Consider the following 19,754-nt stretch of genomic DNA (forward strand, 5'->3'; position numbering starts at 1 on the left):
CCCGCCTCGGGCTCCGCCTCTCAGGCCAAGCCCTCCGATTGCCCTTAGCCAACGGCCGGGCGCGGCACCGCCCCCACGAGAGGAGGCCACGCGGCCGAGGCCGCCCCCTGCCGTCCCGGAGGCCGCAGAGCTGCCCGGCTGCTCGCAGCACTCTCCCTCATCCGGTCTGGGAACCCCACCACTTCGTTATGCTGCTGCACCCAGGGACTGTTAAGCCGTGGGAGCCACTTCCCAAACTAAATCAATTCCAACGCCTTCAAACCCCATGCGCCGGCTGACCTGGGAACAGTGTCAGAGCCTGGAAAGAAAAAAAGAGGGGCGGCAGTGAGAGGAAAACCGTTGGCATATCTCTTGAAGCACTGCTCCTAGTCCAGGAATCTGGTCAACGTTGTGTACTGGGCTTTTATTACAATTCTCAATATGTTATTAAGTTCACCCCAATATTAAGTGGCCATAAGCTTCCACTAGAAAAGGGATCGCTAGTTTTCCCGGAGAGTGGAACTAAGGGCGCTAATGTATCCTAAGAGCCCTAATTTATCCAAACTGGATTTTTAAAGGTGGTTTTAAAGGCACATTTTCAACTGGAAGGCAATGTCAAAACCTCAGGCTGTGGTGTGGATTAGATAATTTTAAAGTTGTCGTTTCTCTTTTAACTATCCGCCACGACACCATACTAGGAATTTAGGGTACAACGCAGAGCAGAGTGTCATACACACTGAAGCTTAGAGTAACAAGGAAAACTTCCACGTAAACAAATACATTTTCACAATGCAACCCAACAGTGACAGAACCATCTACAGAGACTTAGAGACACCGTGGAAGGAACAGTTATTGGAGAGTCAAGAGAGTTGATGATAGAGATCTCAGAGCTGTGTTTTTAAAGATTAATATGAGCTCCCAGGCAGAAAAGTCGGGAAAGCATGTCAAGCAATGCTGACTACATACGAGAGTACTTCAAAAAATTCATGGACAGATTTGTATTATCTCTTAACTCTATTTTTCCATGGACTTTTTGAAATACCTTCCTATTGCAAAGCCAAAGTAAAAGTACTGGCATTGGTGGAATGAAAATCTCAGGGAAGACTAAAGAGAAGTGAAGCTGAAGAGGTGCGTAGGGGCCAGGTTATGAAGGGCTGTGAGGCGATTTCTTTTCTCGAGCAAAAAAATTTATTAGGCATTTATACTAGAAATCAAGGATAAAACGATGAACACAGACTTGATCCCTGAGTCTTGAAACTCGGAATCTAGTGCGGATGGAGCGATGGAACGAAGAGGAAAGAACTAAAAAAAAAAAAAGTAAGTTAACAATGAAATAATTAAACATCGTATTAACTGTTGCGGGGGGAAATCAGGTTGCCGAGATCAATTCCACCTCGGGATAAAGGCGGTTGACAGCAGTGATGAAGATTTAACCGTAACCTATCGTAAGAACAGAGTACTGGACACTTTCAGAATACCAATGGCACATAATACACATCCAAGTATAGACGCTAACTTTTATAAACACGCCAAAAGAAGGACTGTAGCAGTCTACAAGACTCCATCTCCTCCTCGGAACCCTCGAGAACGCCCATCTGAAGGCGAAGTACCGAGCCGCCACGAGCCCGTAGGACTTTACGCATGTGCAGTGAGTCATCAGGATGTCATGTTTATCTTCCTCTCAATTAGCTTCCAAAACTACTTATGTCTCAATTTCTCCAGACACAGCTTACTTTTCAGTCTTTCAACAAACTTCATGGAAAGTACCCATAACCACACAAAAACTGTTCCCCCGCCCCCATTCTTAAGACTCCACCACTTTTAAGATGGCGGAGGCCGAGCCTGCGCAGTAGAACAAAGGAGGCTAATTCCAGTGTCTGGCAAAAAGGTTAACTTGCCCTTTTTCCGGCGCAGAAGGCTATACCATTCTCATACCCGATCGTTATGTTTGTCCTAACTCACGCATATAAGCTTTCTAGACAAGATGTTCTCATTTCTACCACAAGGTGACTCCTCTCTCTTTAACTATTTTTGTAACTGCTCTTTACGTCGTCGTGTCACCGAAGGGCCCCCACCATCCCCGAATGGTCTGTACCAACTTCACCTCCGGTTCTAGGTGTCATGGCTGCCTCGAGCGTCTAGTAAGGGTTTGCACCTGTGGTGGGGAGACTCTGAGGCCCCCACCCGAACACCTAGCAAGGTAAAGCTGGGTCTTGGTTGTGGAGGCGACAGCTTCTCCGACTCCTCGGCGATGGCGGCGTCCGGGAGCGGTATGGCCCAGAAAACCTGGGAACTGGCCAACAATATGCAGGAAGCCCAGAGTATCGATGAAATCTACAAATACGACAAGAAACAGCAGCAAGAAATCCTGGCGGCGAAGCCCTGGACTAAGGAGTGAGGGGGTCCCTGGCGAGTTGCATGGGAGAGAGAGGGTGGCGGGAGTTTAAGAGACCCAGGAGGAATGGGAGGTGAAGGGGTGAAGAGCTTGTCTTTTCACGGGCGGGGAGGAAAGAACATGCGCCAGAAAGATTTTGGTCTACTTTTATCTCTGCAAGGAGAGCCTAAGCCCCTCCGCTTTGGCCTGCTTCGACTGCCCTTTCTGTATCCTTAACCCATTTGCCTCAGGAGGATGTAAGGGTAGAACAACAAGTGGTGACTTAGGTTGTCTCTTCTCAACGTCCGTATTGTTATTTATGCCACACACTATACCTTTAACCCGGTGCCGACATAAACCTCGTTGGGGCCTTCAGCCGATCCCAGAGTGGGAACTGCAGCTGTTTTCAAAATGAGCCAGCATCCCAAGGGTATTGAAAATAGCTGTGAGCTATCTTTTAGAGATCTATAATCGTTTTAGGATTGCTAGTAATTATTTTAGAAGCACACCAAAGCTCTACACGGTCTCCAAAATGTTACTCCACCAGTTCACATAAGCCAGAAATTATAAAAAATAGAACTTAATGTTCTGCCCCTTAGCAAAATACATTTATCCCTGAGAATGATACGTCGAGGGCTCTTTACCCATAATATTTATCCTTTCCTGAGAGCAAATTTTGTTAAGGAGAGAGGGGAAAGAGCACAAAAGGACACTAATGGAGAGAGAGAAAAGAGAGTTGTGATAAACAACAGGGCATACTTCATCTGCCTCATAGTTTTTTACAAGGCTTCCTTTACCTGTCAGTATTCAGGTTCAGCAATGTTTGAGTGTTTAATATTGGCAAAGCACTGAGCTAGGGATTTCCATATGTCATTTAATCTTCATGACAACCCAGTACTGTGTTTTCACTCCTTTTTCGCTAATAAAAAAACAAGCAACTACATTAAGTAAACTTGCCTCATGATCACACTGAAGCAATGAACTCTTAAGTGAACAGTACTCAGACCTAAGATCAAATCTCACTACTGTCATTAACTAGTTGTTTGATGATCTTAGGAGATGTACTTATCCATCTTCATTTATCTGTAAAATGGAAATAAGACCTACCAATTGGTGATGTCATAAAGATTAGATGAGGTAATGTATGAAAAGGGTCTAGAATGTATGCACAGTAACTCTTGTCTATTTTCTTTTCCCGGGTAAAGGGAGGAGCCAAGATTTTAATTCATGTCTTGACTTCCAAGACCAAATCTCCATGTTTTTCAGCTTGTGGAAGAAATCTGGCAAAGCTTGGGAATTAAACTTGGATGCTTTGTGTGGGCAGACATCTAAAAGGCTTCTCAGACACATTGACCACTCTCTGCAGGCTAGTTAGGTTGCCTGTTTGTCTGCTTGCTTCTGTAGCAGGGTGTGTATTTTAGGTTGATGTAGTCTGTTAAGTATTTGGAAACTATCAGCTTGCCTCACTGATTGTGGCTCTAATTGTATTTATCCTAGCTGTCTTGAGCTGCATCAGTGAGATTAAAATGTAATTTTATTCAAGAGTAAAGTCACATCTACCTATTCAAACTCTGGAATAATGATCATAGGAGAACTAGGTATATTAGGGCTACTTTTTAATTTTGAGGCTGATAACACAAAGGGAAGCCATACCCTTCAACATGCTATTCTTTGAGAGTACCATAAGAGACAGGTTAATAATGTTAATAACAGCTAGCATTTACTAAGGTTTTAGTATGTGTCATGGACTGAGCTAAGCACTTTATATCTTATTTCATTTACTTTATTTCATCCTAAGAACAACTATGAAATATCAGAGGTACAGACATCAAGTAGTTGTCCCAGTGCCACAGCTAGGGAGTGGTAGTGCCAATATTCAAACCTAGGCAGATGGATGTCAGAACCCCCATTCTTAACTATTAGGCAGGAGGGTTAGGCCTGAGAACAGGCACAACCTTCCAACCAGAGTCAGAATCACAGATTTGGTGATTCCAAATTATTGGAGAAAATGACTTGAACTGGTTATGTCATTCCCTCATTTGAATAATATATTAATAAACTATTTCAGACATTTCTCCTCCCCCAAAGGGGAATACTTTGCAGAACTATGACATGTTTATTATTTCCAGCCCCATGTAGGAATTCTGTCCCACATGCTATACTCCTCTTCCATCACTGTAAATTCCTTCAGTACTTATTATCTTTCACAAAAACTGTCTTTTGAAATTGTGCTTTATTTAAGACATTTAATTACACTGTGATTTTTTTTTGTAGTCACCATTACTTTAAGTACTGCAAAATCTCAGCATTGGCTCTACTGAAAATGGTAATGCATGCCAGATCAGGAGGCAACTTGGAAGTGATGGGTTTGATGCTAGGAAAGGTGGATGGTGAAACCATGATCATTATGGACAGTTTTGCTTTGCCTGTAGAGGGCACTGAAACCCGAGTTAATGCTCAGGCTGCTGCATATGAATACATGGCTGCCTACATAGAAAACGCCAAACAGGTAAAAATGTTGTTTCTTAAAGTTTAGTAACTGCAAGTTAGAATCTCAAGGTGACTTTTTGAGTGTCTAAACTTAAAATCATCCTCTTTATATTAAACTTTATATTTGAAATTCAGCAATTTCTTTTTTTTTTTTTTAAAAAGATGACCGGTAAGGGGATCTTAACCCTTGATTTGGTGTTGTCAGCACCACGCTCAGCCAGTGAGCGAACCAGCCATCCCTATGTGGGATCCGAACCTGGGGCCTTGGTGTTATCAGCACCGCACTCTCCCGAGTGAGCCACGGGCCGGCCCAATATCAATTATTTTGGATGGGAATATTTCTAATACAAATTTAAAACTTTTTACCTTTGTAAGCAGAAAGCAATTCAACCCAATGTTGTAACCTAAGAAGTCTCAGGCCCTACTCAGCTGATGCTCTGTACAGCTGAACATCACTATACAGAATTCAGACTGTAAAAGTCGTACTTGTGTCCCCCCTGCCACCTCACCCCCCGTTTCGTTGTCTCCTCCTCGCTATTAGGCTAAGAGCTACCCTATTCCATGTTCCTACCATGTCTTAGCTCAGTCTGACATAACAAAATACCACAAACCACATGACTTAAACAAGAGAAAGTTGTCTCAGTTTTGGAGGCTAGAAGTNCCTGGGGCCTTGGTGTTATCAGCACCGCACTCTCCCGAGTGAGCCACGGGCCGGCCCGAAATTCAGCAATTTCTATATAAAATGTATATGAGATTAAAAGTCCGATAAGAATTATAGCATGAATTTTTTTTCATATAAACTTTCACACTCATTATCAGATATGTGTTTAAAATGAAAAGCTTAAAAACAACCTAAATATTTCTGATTCTAAAACTGGTTAAAGTGTAGCACATCCAGCAATGGACTGCTAGGCAGCCTTTTTATTTTTTGGTTTTTTTGGTTTTTTTGCGACTGGCTGGTATGGGGATCTGAACTCTTGACTAGGCAGTCTTTTAATTTTTTAAAAAAGATAGCTATCTATATACAAGTATTTACTTATAAGAAGCAAACTCCAGAATAGCTTGTTGAGTGAAAAAGCAAAGTATAAAACACTGTATGTGGTATGGTGTTGTCTGTGTGTATGTGTGTGTTATTACTCTAAATATATGGAAAGAATATTCTGGATGTAAAAAATATCTCTGTAAAGGTACATAAGCAACTGGCTATAGGGGTAACATCTGGACTGAGAAACCAGATAGTTTAGGAGAAAGAGAGGGAAAAGAGACTGAATTCCCTTATTGTACTTGTACCTTGTTACTTTGTGCTTTGTACAGATATCATCTATTCAAAAAATCCTTTTTTTTTACTTAAAAGCAGCATATGCTATGAATTATTCTGCATACTGTTATTTTACCATAATGCTATGTAAACAGACAAATGACAAATGTATCTGAGATTAAACAGGAACCTTAAACGCCTTTGCCCTCTTCGTTTGTAGGTTGGCCGCCTTGAAAATGCAATTGGCTGGTATCATAGCCATCCTGGCTATGGCTGCTGGCTGTCTGGGATTGATGTTAGTACTCAGATGCTCAATCAGCAGTTCCAGGAACCTTTTGTAGCAGTGGTAGTAAGTATTTTTACAACCAATTTTAATGAAGTTCTTCATAAAGATTTACTAAAACAGTGTGGTAAAGAGCAAGGTTATGGTGACAGTCTGCCAGGTATGAATCTGAATTCCACTTAGAAGCTGGGACTTGGAGCAAGTTGCTTAAGCTCTGTGCATCCCACTTTCCCCCCTCTGGAAAATGAGGATAATCATAGCACCTATCTCTCAGTGCCCAGCTCATCACAGGCATTCAGTCAGCAGGAATTGCTAGAACAGCTCTTATTACGCTCAGAGTGTTTTAGATGCAATCCAGGTTTCTATGAGGAAGATAGAAATTATTCATCTATTAAAAGGAAAAAGGAAACTTAAAAATGAAATTAGCAAATCTTCAAATAATATTCTTAAATGATAAAATAACTAAGTCTAACCTCTAAATTAACTATAAGACACTTCTATACTTACCCATGTTACTGAATTTTTATGGTTTTTTTGGTTTGATTATTTTCTTGTTATTAAGTTATTGTGTATGTAATGTTGTATGAGTATGTACATATTTCTAGGTTTATAATGTTTAAATAAATTGAGGCATTTAATGATTTTATATCAGCAGATATGAAATATATCTTTCTTGTAGATTGATCCAACAAGAACAATATCTGCAGGGAAAGTAAATCTTGGCGCTTTTAGGACATATCCAAAGGTAATTTTTAAAATTGTAAGTCCTTATAATTTTGTAAATTCCAAATATTTGACTTATTTTTTAAAATGTTATGATTAGTATCTCTTTTTATCCTAAAACAATTTAATGATATATACAAAATAGCATTCAAACTACCATAAACTGTCCCTAGCAAAAGATAATACATTTATATTATGTATTATTAATTTTACTGGAAAAGCAGCCTTTATTTAATAGTAAGTATCTGTGTGCCCACAGCATTCTGAGAGGTACTGAAGAAACAGCAAGCTAAAAAATAGATCTATTTTCTTCCCAGGGGGAGCCTGCAGTCTGAAATAGATATTGACACAGGAGTACACATCACCTAGGGACAAGAAAAATGAATCTATAAGCCAAGTCCAGCCTACAGCCACCAAACGGGATTGGGGAACAGTGGAAATAAAATATTTTTTATTAGAATGTTTATGTTGAGGGCCGGCCCGGTGGCGCACTGCTACAGTGCGCCGCTTGGGAGCATGGCGGCGCTCCCGCCAAGGGTTCGGATCCCACATACAGACCGGCCGCTCACTGGCTGAGCGAGGTGCGGGCGCAGCACCGAGGGTTGCGATCCCGTTGCCGGTCCCAGTCCAGTATGGGCGCGACACTGAGGGTTGCAATCCGTTGCCGGTCACGAAAAAAGACAAAACGGAAAAAAAAAAAAAAAAAAAGAATGTTTATGTTGAATATTTGGCCCCCCAAGATTAATGTTTCTATCAATAGAAAGGTACATAGAAAAAAGATGGTATTGGGGTTTTTTGTATTTTTAATCTTCTCTTTTCTTGATTTTTGTTTAGGGCTACAAACCTCCTGATGAAGGACCTTCTGAGTACCAGACTATCCCACTTAATAAAATAGAAGACTTTGGTGTACACTGCAAACAGTAAGTAATTTAAAAATGTATATGACATCAAGGTCATCACAAGAAACCTTAGAGATCATCCAATCCAAGACCCTTATTTTACAGATGAGAAAAAAGGCTCAGATGAAATACATTTTATGGTATCTTTTAAAACAATAATAAAAATATATGAAGTAGAATAATGTTCAAATTTTTTTATTAATAATTGTTTTACTTTAGCATGTTATTTACCTTTCACAACTATAAACATTTTTCCAATGTACAAAATACTTGGCCCATATGAAATAACAATTGAGAGATGTGTGCGGGGCCAGCCTGTAGCATGTCTGCTGCCCTCAAAGTACTCAATTCCTCCTTAGTGAAGATTGTTTCTAGACATTTTCACTCCAAAAGTTAAAGAAGCTATACTAAAAAAACCACTGAATTACATAAGTTTTTAAATGGTGAATTTTATGTGAATTAAATTCACATAAAAATTATGTAAATTATATCTCAATTTTTTTAAATGTTAAAGAATCCAATGGGACAGTTTTCTTGACCTTCTAAATTTATCTCACCACCTTACTATTACCTTCACCCAAGCCACTGACATCTGGAGCCTGAACCATAGAACTAACCTCCTAACTACTTTCTGCTACTACCCTTCCCCCTTAAAGGTCTTTTCTTCTGAAAATGTAAGTCAGATCATGTTCTCCTTTTCAGAATGACTTTCTACTACACAATCCTGTATGGTGTGGCTCCTGCGACCTCTCTGAGCTCATCTCTTATCACTGAACCTTTGCTGTCTCCAGTCCAGCCATACTGGTCTCCTTATAGTTTGTCAGATATACCAGGCAGGTTGCTGACTCAGGGACGTTGCACTTGGTGTTCCCTCTGCCTGGCACATTCTTTCTTATTGCCATGTGGCTAACTAACTACTTCAGTCATTGAGTATCTGTTGAAGGGTCACTTCAACAGAAAATGTTGATTGGTCACTCTATTTAAATCAGCTCCTTTCTGTCATTCTGTGTCCCATTTCCCTGCTTTTCTTCTTAGCACTTGTCACCATCTGATATGATTTTGCTTCCTTATCATTGACCCTTTAGTATGTGAACTTCATGGAACAATTATTTGCTGCTGTATCCTCTCATTTAAGACATTTAAGTGAATAAATGATTATCCAGATTTTTTACACCTCTTATCTCAACTACTGGGAATGCCTTAACTACCCATGTGCTGCTACTACTCTTATTTTTCTGTTTAGAAATTCTTAGAAAATTCTAGAGTTTCTAAAATTGAGTTTTTAAATATGCCTGGTTTTCAATCATCTCAGACATATTTCTGTAAAAAGCATTTTTATTGTTCAGTACAAGATTTAGGATTAATCATTTAATTTACCCTATTGAAAAGAATTTAAACCATTCCTGTTTGAGATAATTATTCCTAAGCATGGAAGCCATGTTGTGATACTGTCATTTTCAGAATAACAGTCAATTTTTTTCATTTATATTGAGTCATAGTGGTATCAAAGATTTATACTTTTAATATCTACTCTTTTTTTTTTTTTTAACCACCACCAGCAGCTTTTGAAACAAAAAAGAGTGAGGCAGTGTATGTTTTCTGTATCCAAACAGACCTACTTTCTCTGTTCTTCTATTATGTTGGTTTATCCTTCTTTCTTCCTTAAATAACTTTCTTTTGGAAAGTACCCCACCTTGTTATTCTAAAACATGAGCCTATCACAGAGGAATACCTACTTTGCTAGCTACCTACATTGCTAGAGCCTAGAATTTTGAACCTAGAATTGCTAGAATATTCAAAAATGTTCTCCTACTTTGGATGGATTCCTAAATAAGAAAAGAGTGAACTTTTTAATAGGACAAATAAATGACTTCATTTATTTTTATTGCAAATATTTAATGAAACATAGTGCCAAGTTGAAAGAGCAGGGGTTTTGTGTAGTCTGGTTATATTTTTAATAGGACAAATAAATGACTTCATTTATTTTTATTGCAAATATTTAATGAAACATAGTACCAAGTTGAAAGAGCAGGGGTTTTGTGTAGTCTGGTTATACATCCATTTCCTAGATTTTTTGATGGTGAGCTATTATTTATAGTTTATATTGGCTTTTCATTTTTTTCCCCTACCTGAAATCCCAGATCATAATGCACACCCAAAGTCTGTTTTAAACATAGAATCTAATATGAGTTAAATATTTTAACTTTAAAAAAACCTTACAAAGTACTTTTTTTTTTCCTTTTTGTCTTTTTTCGTGACCGGTAACGGGATCGCAACCCTCAGTGTCGCGCCTGGACCGCGACCGGCAACGGGATCGCAAGCTTCAGTGTCGCGCCGGCACCGCGCTTAACCAGTGAGCGGACTGGTCTCTATATGGGATCTGAACCCTCAGCGGGAGCGCCGCAACACTCTCAAGTGCCGCACTCTACCGAGTGCACCACCGGGCCGGCCCGACACAAAGTACTTTTTAAAATTAGCTTGCATTTTATTATTGTTATAAGCATATTGTTTAAAGAGTCAAGTGATTCTATGAAACTTACAAAAAACAGCTGTCTTAAACTTTTCATTTTCCCATCCCCCAGAGGCAGTCACTTAAACTATTATAGTTCTTCTTTTAAATATTTACCCCCATATCTTCAAACAACATGCTAATGATGCTACTTCTTGATTTTCAGTTCTAGGCAGTATCTATTATTGACTTCCCACACACAAGATGAGGATTTAGCTTCAAGAGTAATTTTGAACACTCTTCTTGTTTTCAAATCTGCTACTGAGATTTGCAGCTAATCACTACATATTAGGGGGAAAAAATTCATTGTATCAACTTATGGAATTAAAACAGTAATTACATTAAGGTGACCCATAAACTTTAAAACATAAAAATCTACTCTAGACTCTCAAGTTTGAGTTCACTTGTTTTCTGTCTCTTATAAATCAAAATCTCTTTTGCTCCACTCATCCTCTCTGTTTTCTCCTCACATCTCAGAGGTATATCCCCTCCTTTTTTTTTTTTTTGTCTTTTTCGTGACTGGTAAGGGGATCGCAACCCTTGGCTTGGTGTCGCTCACACCGTGCTCAGCCAGTGAGCACACAAGCCATTCTTATATAGGATCAGAACCCGTGGCAGGAGCGTCGCTGCGCTCCCAGCGCCGCACTCTCCTGAGTGTGCCATGGGGTCGGCCCTATCCCCTCCTTTCTAAAGCTGACCTTTTCACTTGAGTGCCTACCAGCCTCCCTGCCTCCCCTCCCCTTTCCAGCCATTCCTTCACTCCTGCGGCCTCACTTCTCAAATACTCTCCTAAGTATCTACACTCTGTAAAAATAAAGACTGTGAGGTTTTGGTAATAGACATAATTTTTATGTCCTTTCTCTGCCTCTTATTAGCTATGTGGCTTTGAGTAAGTTCTTTACTTTCTCTGAATCTGTTTTTTGTCTATAGAATGAAGATGATAAATCCTTTTCGTGTGGATATAGGGAAGATTAAATCAGAATGTATGTAAAGCACCCAAGACATAATAGATGCCTAAAAAAATACACTGTTCCACTTCCACATTTCACTACCTGCGTCCTTTCTATCTTCAGATGTGTGCAGATGTCTTAATCTTGAAAAGGCCTTCGCTTAATTCTAATGTCTTTAATTTCTTATTTTTTATTTCTTCACTGCTAAACTAATCAATAGGAATTTTTTGGTTGTGCCCATGTATCTTTATCTTATGAACTGCTAACCCCTGAGTCTGAGCCTTTATCTCTTCCCACCTGCCCCACTGCAGTGGCTTCCTCTGTAGTACCCCAGCCCCCAGTTTCTCTTCTCCAACATGTCCTGATGATGATGCCACAGCCAGCTTTCTAAAACACCCCTTTGGCTGTGTCGTCACTGTGCTCAAACACCTTCCATGGGTCCCAAGTAACTAGAGGATAAAGTTCAGATTTCTTAGCCTTTTATGCAATGTCTTCCACCAACAAGAACCCAGCATAGCTTTCTAGGTTTCCTTCACATAGTTCTTCTGCTCTTGCTAAATTATCCTGCCAAGTCAGTTTACTTATTATCCCTCACGTGTCTTTCCTTTCCACGTGTTGGTACTCTCTGCCTGTTGCCCTCCTTGTTCTCAACATCTCCACACTGCAGGCTCACATAAGGGCCACCCTAAGTCCTGCCTCTTCCCTGGGGTATCTCAGACAGTTCTTAGCTCCAAATGACTACTTGAACTCCTCTACACTAAGAGTACTTATTATCTCTAACACTTAATTGGTAGGTGATTTGTTTTATATATGCACTGTCGCATCACTGACTGTTGTTAAGTGTATATCATTAACTTTTTGTGGATTCATACCGCATTCCCCATAAAAATGGTGAGTTCCTCAATGTAAAGAAGTCTCTTGTGCTTCTTTGTGTCCGTTGATGTAAAGAACCTACTGAGATATTTAAATATTTGTAACTTTTAAAAAATATATGTTTTCAAACATTTAACCAAATTTTCCTTACTACATCCTGATTATAATTTAGGCACCTTTGAAAGCAGTAGTAATTATTTTAGGCACCTTAAGGACCTACTTTAAAGTTTGCTTTTCTAAAAACCAGTGAGTCCTAACTAAGGAATCAGAAAGGGAGTAATGGGAAAAATCAGCATGTCATTTTCAGTATTTTATTTTATTTTTTTATTTTTTTTATTTTTTTATTTTTTTTTAAGATGACCAGTAAGGGGATCTTAACCCTTGACTTGGTGTTGTCAGCACCATGCTCACTCAAGTGAGTTAACCAGCCATCCTTACATAAGGCCAACAAAAATTCTGGCTGACCCTAGAGAGGCAGCTCATTAAGTTCAGGTGCTATTGGCTAGAATTTATGGACTCAATAACATAAATAAACATAGGTCATTCAGAAGTTCTCATTGGTGGTTAATAACTTTTTGGTAATTTCTGGGATCTACAGAAGAAAAATATAAAACAAGAAAGTTTAGTAGATTTGAAACCACAACCCCTGAAGAGTAAAGAAACCACAGTTACCTGTTGTTCTACTGAACTAAAACATGACTATTAAAATATAAAATGTAATTTGCTTAAATTTGACCATAACTTTTTGGGGTGGTTTAATGTTTTTTTCACTTATTAAATTTGTGCTTTCGTCTCATAGATACTATGCTTTAGAAGTCTCATATTTCAAATCCTCTTTGGATCGCAAATTGCTCGAGCTTTTGTGGAATAAATACTGGGTGAACACACTGAGTTCCTCTAGCTTGCTTACTGTAAGTACTGTACTCGCATGAGATACATTTGAATTTTATCTCAGCTATATAATCTGTTTAATATCTGAAACTATTTCATAGAAAGGCTGTACCTGACTTGACCAAAACATCAGGGTTGGGGTGGGATGCTAAGCCAGTCCAAGGTCTGTGTCATAAGCCATACAGACAAGTCTAAATGGCAAATAGAGTGGCCGTATCAGGGTGAGATCTGCTCCTGCCTTAAAGAGACTTATAGAGTAAAAAATATGAATAATATTTTTTGTTGTATCAGGTGTCTGAAGTAGGACTCTGGTTACTAATAACAGAATACCCAATGAAACTGGCTTAAATAAGAAAAGGAATCATGTAAGTTGCAAAGTCTAGGAGTACAGCTTACCTCAGGCACAGTTAAGTTTTCATTCAAACAATATTATGAGATCTTGGTTTTTCTCTCTCAGCTTTGATTTTATCTCACTTAGCTTCAGTTTCAGGCTTCATGTGAAAACAAAGTGGCAGCTTTACTTCAGACATCCCAGCTTCTTGGTTTTATATTCAAAAGTGAAAATCAAGAGACACACAGGCACACACACACATACATGTATGCACACATACATGCATATTCCCACGCAAAGCCTTATTGTGTATGACTGACTTTCCTTAGGTAATATACTCATCCTTAGTCCTGTTGTGGGCCAAGGGAATGAACTGGATGAGCGGCTGGTCCAGGGCAAGTGCTTCACTACTGGGCTGGGGTGGAGGAAACTCTTTCAGGGAGGAAAATCCTTCAGAGGGAAATCAGAATATTACAATCTAAAGAAACAGATGTGGGGCAAAGAGATTCACTGAATATTTTCTGATATATCATTAAAAACTAACATATTTAGAAGGATATTTATTTAACAAGCTTCTCTATATTTAGGACTTAGGAATAGATTTTTACTTTTTCTAAAAAGTAGACCATTTCATATGGTGCAATATTCATAGTGGTTACGACAAGATTAGGAGTAAAAAATAAACTGGGTTTGGAAACAGCTCTTTACTAGTTGTGAGTAACCTTCCGAAAGTTATTTAATGTGACTGAGCTTTTCTTAAGTGTAAAATGGTGGTCGTACTACATACATCATTAAGTACACTGAGAGAATTAAGCAAAATACTTTATATAAAGCAATTAGCAAAGTGCCTGGCATATAATAAAGCCTCAATAAATGATAATTATTTTTGCATTGTTTTCATGGGAAAAGACATCTCTTGAGCCTGTTTACTATGTATGATTTTAAACACAGTTATGACAAGCTTTTGGTTCTTGTGTCTTATCCTAAAAGGTCAGAAGTAGCAGATTAGAAGGAAAGAGAGCCATCATAATAGCAAGCATTTAGTAAGTGCTTCCTGTGTGTCAGACATTGCTAAATGTTTATATGTGTTGTTTCCTTAGAGGCAAGTATACTAATGGTAGCCAGAAGTGACACCTGATATGAAGGGGAGAAAACACTATAAGACGTCTACAGCTGTGGAAGCATGTGTGCGGGTGAGTGTTGATATGGAACAAAAACCTCAATACAATGTTAAGTGAGAAAGAATCATGGTGCAGACCATGTGTGATGTATGGTTTCTTTTGTGAGAAAAGAATAACAATATACGAGGATACTTCAAAAAGTTTGTGGAACAGCAAAAGGAATAATCAACACAGTGAAGAGGCAACCAGCAGAATGGGAGAAAATATTTGCAAACTATGCATCCAACAACAGATTAATATCCAGAATATACAAGGAACTTTATATATATATATTTTTTGTTTGTTTGTTTGTTTTTGTCTTTTTCGTGACCGGTAAGGGGATTGCAACCCTTGGTGTGGCATGGTCTGCACCACGCTCAGCCAGTGAGCACACCAGCCATCCCTATATCGGATCCGAACCCACAGCCTTGGTGCTACCAGCGCCACACTCTCCCAAGTGAGCCATGGGGCCGGCCCTGAACCTTTATTTTAAAGGCAGGCAGATCTACCTACTCAGCCCTATGGCTGTCCCTGTATTCTAGCAATGCATGTAGGAGGACATTAATAATTAAAAGGAGAAATTGCATTTCCTCCCTTCTTGTGATTTTATACATAGTACATTGCATTTTAAGAAAAATATGTAAATATATGTTCAACTTCTCTCTTTCCCTAGCCAGCTAAAGCAGTTAATTACAGCATGTAACCTAAAAGCTACCAGAAAAAAAGTATTTTCTAATGGAAGAAATTAGTTCCCTGTATTTTTCTTTGCACTTGAAATGAAATTGAATATGTTCTGTTGTCATTTTAATAGTATAAGTGTTTTTGGTAGCCTACATTTTTATGGCTTGAATAGCGAAATCTTCCTATTATGAAGTGGCCTATAAACCTTAGTGTTTTGGGCCGGCCTGGTGGCACACTGCTACAGTGCGCCGCTTGGGAGCACGGTGGCGCTCCCGCCGAGGGTTCGGATCCCACATACAGACCGGTTCCCGCTCACTGGCTGAGCGAGGTGTGGGAGCAACACCGAGGGTTGTGATCCCGTTGCCGGTCCTGGTCCGGTACGGGCACGACACTGAGGGTTGTAATCTGTTGCCGGACACAAAAGAACACAAAAAGGAAAAAAAAAAAAACCTTAGTGTTTTTTCCAAGTATATGGGGGAAAATGTATTGGTTTCCTAAACCATTCAGATCCAGACAAAGTGAATATAATTGCATATTTTAAAAACATCATAAGTTTGTAAAATCATTGGAAGAACTGATAGCATTGTAAAGGGTCCTTTGTTGGAGGTGTGATGACAGCAAATAACATTTCATGTTTGCTGGTTGAGCTGTAATTCCTACGTATTGTCTTACAAACTGAACGAATAGAATAACATATTAATTTTTGCCAAGTTGTTTATTTAATTTTCATTCTATTCCATTGAAGATTTAGGAAAGAAATGCAGTAAAATCATGCTTCGTTTAATGACAAGAATGCGTTCTGAAGAGTGTGTGGTTAGGCGATTTCATCATTGTGCAAACATCATAGAGTGTACTTGCTCAAACCTAAATGGTATAGCCTATTACGCATCTAGGCTATATTGTATAGCCTATTGCTCTGACCACCGGCCTATATGCAATCTGTCATTGACTGAAATGTCCTTATGTGGCACATGACTGTATGTACTTCACAACTTACCTTTGTGAATTTTTTTTTTTTATATTTTAGACTACAACCAAAAAAGAACACCCCATAAAAATCTTTTTAAAAATATTAGAGTTAAGTGTTCACATGTAACTATTAAAATTTTTTATTTTAAAAAAATATGTAATATTATAGAAGAAAATAGTATATATATAATATTCTGGTTTTCCAAATGTAGGTATGCATGTGAGCATATAGCAGTACTCTAAAATATAACCCTGGCTATAGCTAGGTGGAAAGATTATAGCTGTGTTTATTTTCTTTTTTATATTGTTCTATGTTTTCTAAATTTTCTGTAATAATTTTATTAATTTTAACAATAAAAGTTACTTTTTAACATATTGTCATAAGTACTAATTCTAAAAATTCAACAAGAACAATAACAAAATTAGCTAACAATTATTAAGCCTTTCCTAGGCACGATGGACAGTCCTGAGAGCTTTATAGATTATTCATTTAATTTTTACAATAGCTTTAATGTAGAAATCATCGCCACCCTCTCCCATTTTCAGAAGAGGACCTGAAAGCCTCCCAACTAATCTGCACAGAACCTGGACTCAGATCTGTGTACTCTAAAGCCTCCTATAGTCCCTGGGGTCCTTTTTTATTTTCTGAAAATCTCTCTTGGACTGCTGTCCTGGCTGCTGGGGTCATACGCATCAGCCCCTGCACCACCCCTGCTGCTGCCTGGGCAGGGGCAAGAGCGGGGCGCAGTGCCTGTAATTATTAAAACATGAATTCAACTTAAAACACTTTTTAAAAAAGCCTCCCATGATAACAAATATTAGATTTAAGCAGTAAAAGTGAAATATTACAAATTTTATCTTGAAATTATAAAAGGGAAAACATCTATACTCAGACTGCTTGAATTTGGAAGCACTTTTTGTAGTTGTAATTTGACTTCTTACTTCACTGACTATCCATTATATAATGGAATTCTTTGTAAATGAAATGTTCTATGGAGAAGAAAATTAAATTACATAAAAAATATAGATTTTTTTTTTAAATGGTAGACTTGTATTGTGTACTAACACAATAACATTTTCTCCACAGAATGCAGACTATACCACCGGTCAGGTCTTTGATTTATCTGAAAAGTTAGAGCAATCAGAAGCCCAGCTGGGACGAGGAAGTTTCATGTTGGGTTTAGAAACACATGACCGAAAGTCAGAAGACAAACTTGCCAAAGCTACAAGAGACAGGTAAGAGTAAATCTAAATCTATAATATTTTTGCCCCTCTTTTTCTTTCAAAATTTACAAATAGTAGTAGGATTTAAATTCCTTGTGGTTCAACTTAGTTATAACTTAGTCAGAATAGTATCTGAAAATTAACTTCATGGGGGACCTTTAAGAGTTGTCAAATGCAGATTTTAACATTGAAACACAATAGGTAAGAACATTAAAGGCTTAAATCAAAGATCTAGGTGACTGGAACACTCCCAGTCACCTTTCCTAGGCTCAGCTAGAAAGTGTAACCAAGAAAACCAATCCATCACTGGATCTTTAAAAAAAAAAGCTTTTGCAAAAGGGATGTCCTCACCTCCCTAATCATCTTCTGAAGAATTAAATTTAAATTTCTTAAATTTGCCAAATTTCAACTTTTCATGAAGTTTTAAATCCCAGGATATCACAGAAATGATTATCTGTCTTAAATTATGCTTCTGAAATTATCATTTATACAGTAATTTAGTATCCCAAATTTTACTACTGAATAATTTGTTAGGAAAAAACTTGCGATATGTTCTCCAATAACTTAAGAAATAATTATGAGCCCCTTCAGATGCATGGACTGTACAGGGTTAAGAAGACTAAATAACATTTACTTTAACAAAAATTTGTATTTTAATAGACAATTAGGGCAGAAAGAAAGGGAGAACCATATTGACATCTATATTAAACCAATGCATTGGTATCTATTTTAAGAAAAACTGGAGAAGGGAAGAAGTGTATCCTGGGAGTAGATGAAATATATCTTTGGGTTACAATCATCTCATTCTTCTCCATGAGTTTCTAGAAGGTAGAGCTACTGGCCTGAATAAAAATTACGTTTTTCTTTGCCATTAGGTCTCATTTTGGTACTTTGAATGTTGCTTCAAGAGTGTGTTTTGTCTAGCTGTCTGTAATTTGTAACTTTCTCTACATTTACATCTCAATTTCTTGTAAAGCAAAAATTTCACTATAGGAATGTCTTCAATTGTGTAAGAAAAAAATTAATAGGAAGGACAAAGGTATTAATACAAAAGTCTAGATAAGTTTTCCTTTTGGGGTAGCTTTACAAGAATTGCATTTCTCCTGAATATTGGTGAGGTTGTTTCTGTTTTTGCTTTTTACTTTTTATCATTTCTAAAATCCAAGTCCTTAACCCACGAACCTAACTTTGACTTTTAATTGTTTGGAGGATGCTTGTGATTATTTCAGAAAAAAAAGCATAGGATTCTTTAAAATTATTTTGTAAATTATTCTAAGGAATAAACAACACGGGATAACAGATTTTAATATAATATTGCAGTAACACTATAATTACGAATTATGTATAATTAGCTGCTTTCTAAAAACAGAACTTTTTCCAAAGCTGCTGAAAAGTAACAAAATTAACTATGACATTGTATCAAATTTTGCATTGTCATTCTCTTGTGAAAGTTCTAATAAGTAATAAAATGGTCAAAAGACATGGAGAAAGCTAAAAAAACACAAGGGAAAACTTCAAATTAGTGTGGTTTGAGAAGTATGAATAAAACCAAAAGTCATTATTAGGGTGCAAGGATGCACATGGGAGCAGGGGACCTGTGACACTATGTGATGAGTTGTTTTTTTTTTTTTCTTTCCCCCAGCTGTAAAACTACCATAGAAGCTATCCATGGATTGATGTCTCAGGTTATTAAGGATAAACTGTTTAATCAAATTAACATCTCTTAAACAGCCACTAAGTAGTACTTTTGACTGAAAGCCAGTATAAGAAAAATACTCAAGTAACACTTTAAAACCAGTTACCAAAACTCTGTTTAGAAGTATAAGGTGCTCTGAAGTGTCCTGAATATTAACATCCTGTAATAAAACTCTTTAAAATGAAATTGTCTTTTCATTGTTTTGTGAGTGGAGTTGCATTATTTTTCTAGTATCCTTTAATGTTCTTGAACATGAGAGAAAAAAATATTAGAACCTTTCTGTTTTTAAAGTCTTACCTATCTAAATTAATCAAAGAATTTCAGCATTTCACTTGCCATACTGTCAGAACCGCTTCAGTTAGCCTCTACCTTCTTTTTGACATAAAAACATATTTTTATGTTTCTATGAAACATTAGCCTGAGTTGTGCCATAAATTATTTTCCTGAAAACCAAATAACTTATT

At 37.9% G+C, this 19,754-nt stretch overlaps 1 protein-coding gene across 4 annotated transcripts; it reads left to right on the plus strand.

Annotated features, from left to right (window-relative positions):
• The first annotated feature begins 1,902 nt into the window (after positions 1–1,902).
• On the plus strand, positions 1,903–19,476 carry COPS5 (COP9 signalosome subunit 5). 4 transcript variants are annotated; one of them, XM_008566845.1, is made up of 9 exons: positions 1,907–1,985; positions 2,096–2,179; positions 4,628–4,862; positions 6,322–6,450; positions 7,064–7,129; positions 7,942–8,027; positions 13,138–13,249; positions 17,458–17,606; positions 19,237–19,476. In XM_008566845.1, the coding sequence occupies exons 1-9, from the start codon at positions 1,924–1,926 to the stop codon at positions 19,319–19,321; spliced, it is 1,008 nt and encodes a 335-aa protein (XP_008565067.1). In that variant the 5' UTR covers positions 1,907–1,923; the 3' UTR covers positions 19,322–19,476. The 4 variants fall into 4 exon arrangements, with proteins under 4 accessions (XP_008565069.1, XP_008565067.1, XP_008565068.1 ...); XM_008566847.1 differs by lacking the exon at positions 2,096–2,179 and having other exon boundaries at positions 1,903–1,985; XM_008566846.1 differs by lacking the exon at positions 1,907–1,985 and having other exon boundaries at positions 2,090–2,373.
• Positions 19,477–19,754: the final 278 nt, after the last annotated feature.

This window comes from Galeopterus variegatus, unplaced genomic scaffold (assembly GCF_000696425.1).
Source record: "Galeopterus variegatus unplaced genomic scaffold, G_variegatus-3.0.2 Scaffold271, whole genome shotgun sequence".
Lineage (NCBI taxonomy): Eukaryota > Metazoa > Chordata > Mammalia > Dermoptera > Cynocephalidae > Galeopterus > Galeopterus variegatus.

Bases quoted from the DNA above. Each gene is read 5' to 3' on its own strand.
- COPS5 (XM_008566845.1), top strand. From the start codon at position 1,924: ATGTTTGTCCTAACTCACGCATATAAGCTTTCTAGACAAGATGTTCTC. The intron at 1,986-2,095 runs GTGACTCCTCTC...CTCCGGTTCTAG, and splicing joins GTTCTCATTTCTACCACAAG to GTGTCATGGCTGCCTCGAGC. The intron at 6,451-7,063 runs GTAAGTATTTTT...TCTTTCTTGTAG, and splicing joins AACCTTTTGTAGCAGTGGTA to ATTGATCCAACAAGAACAAT.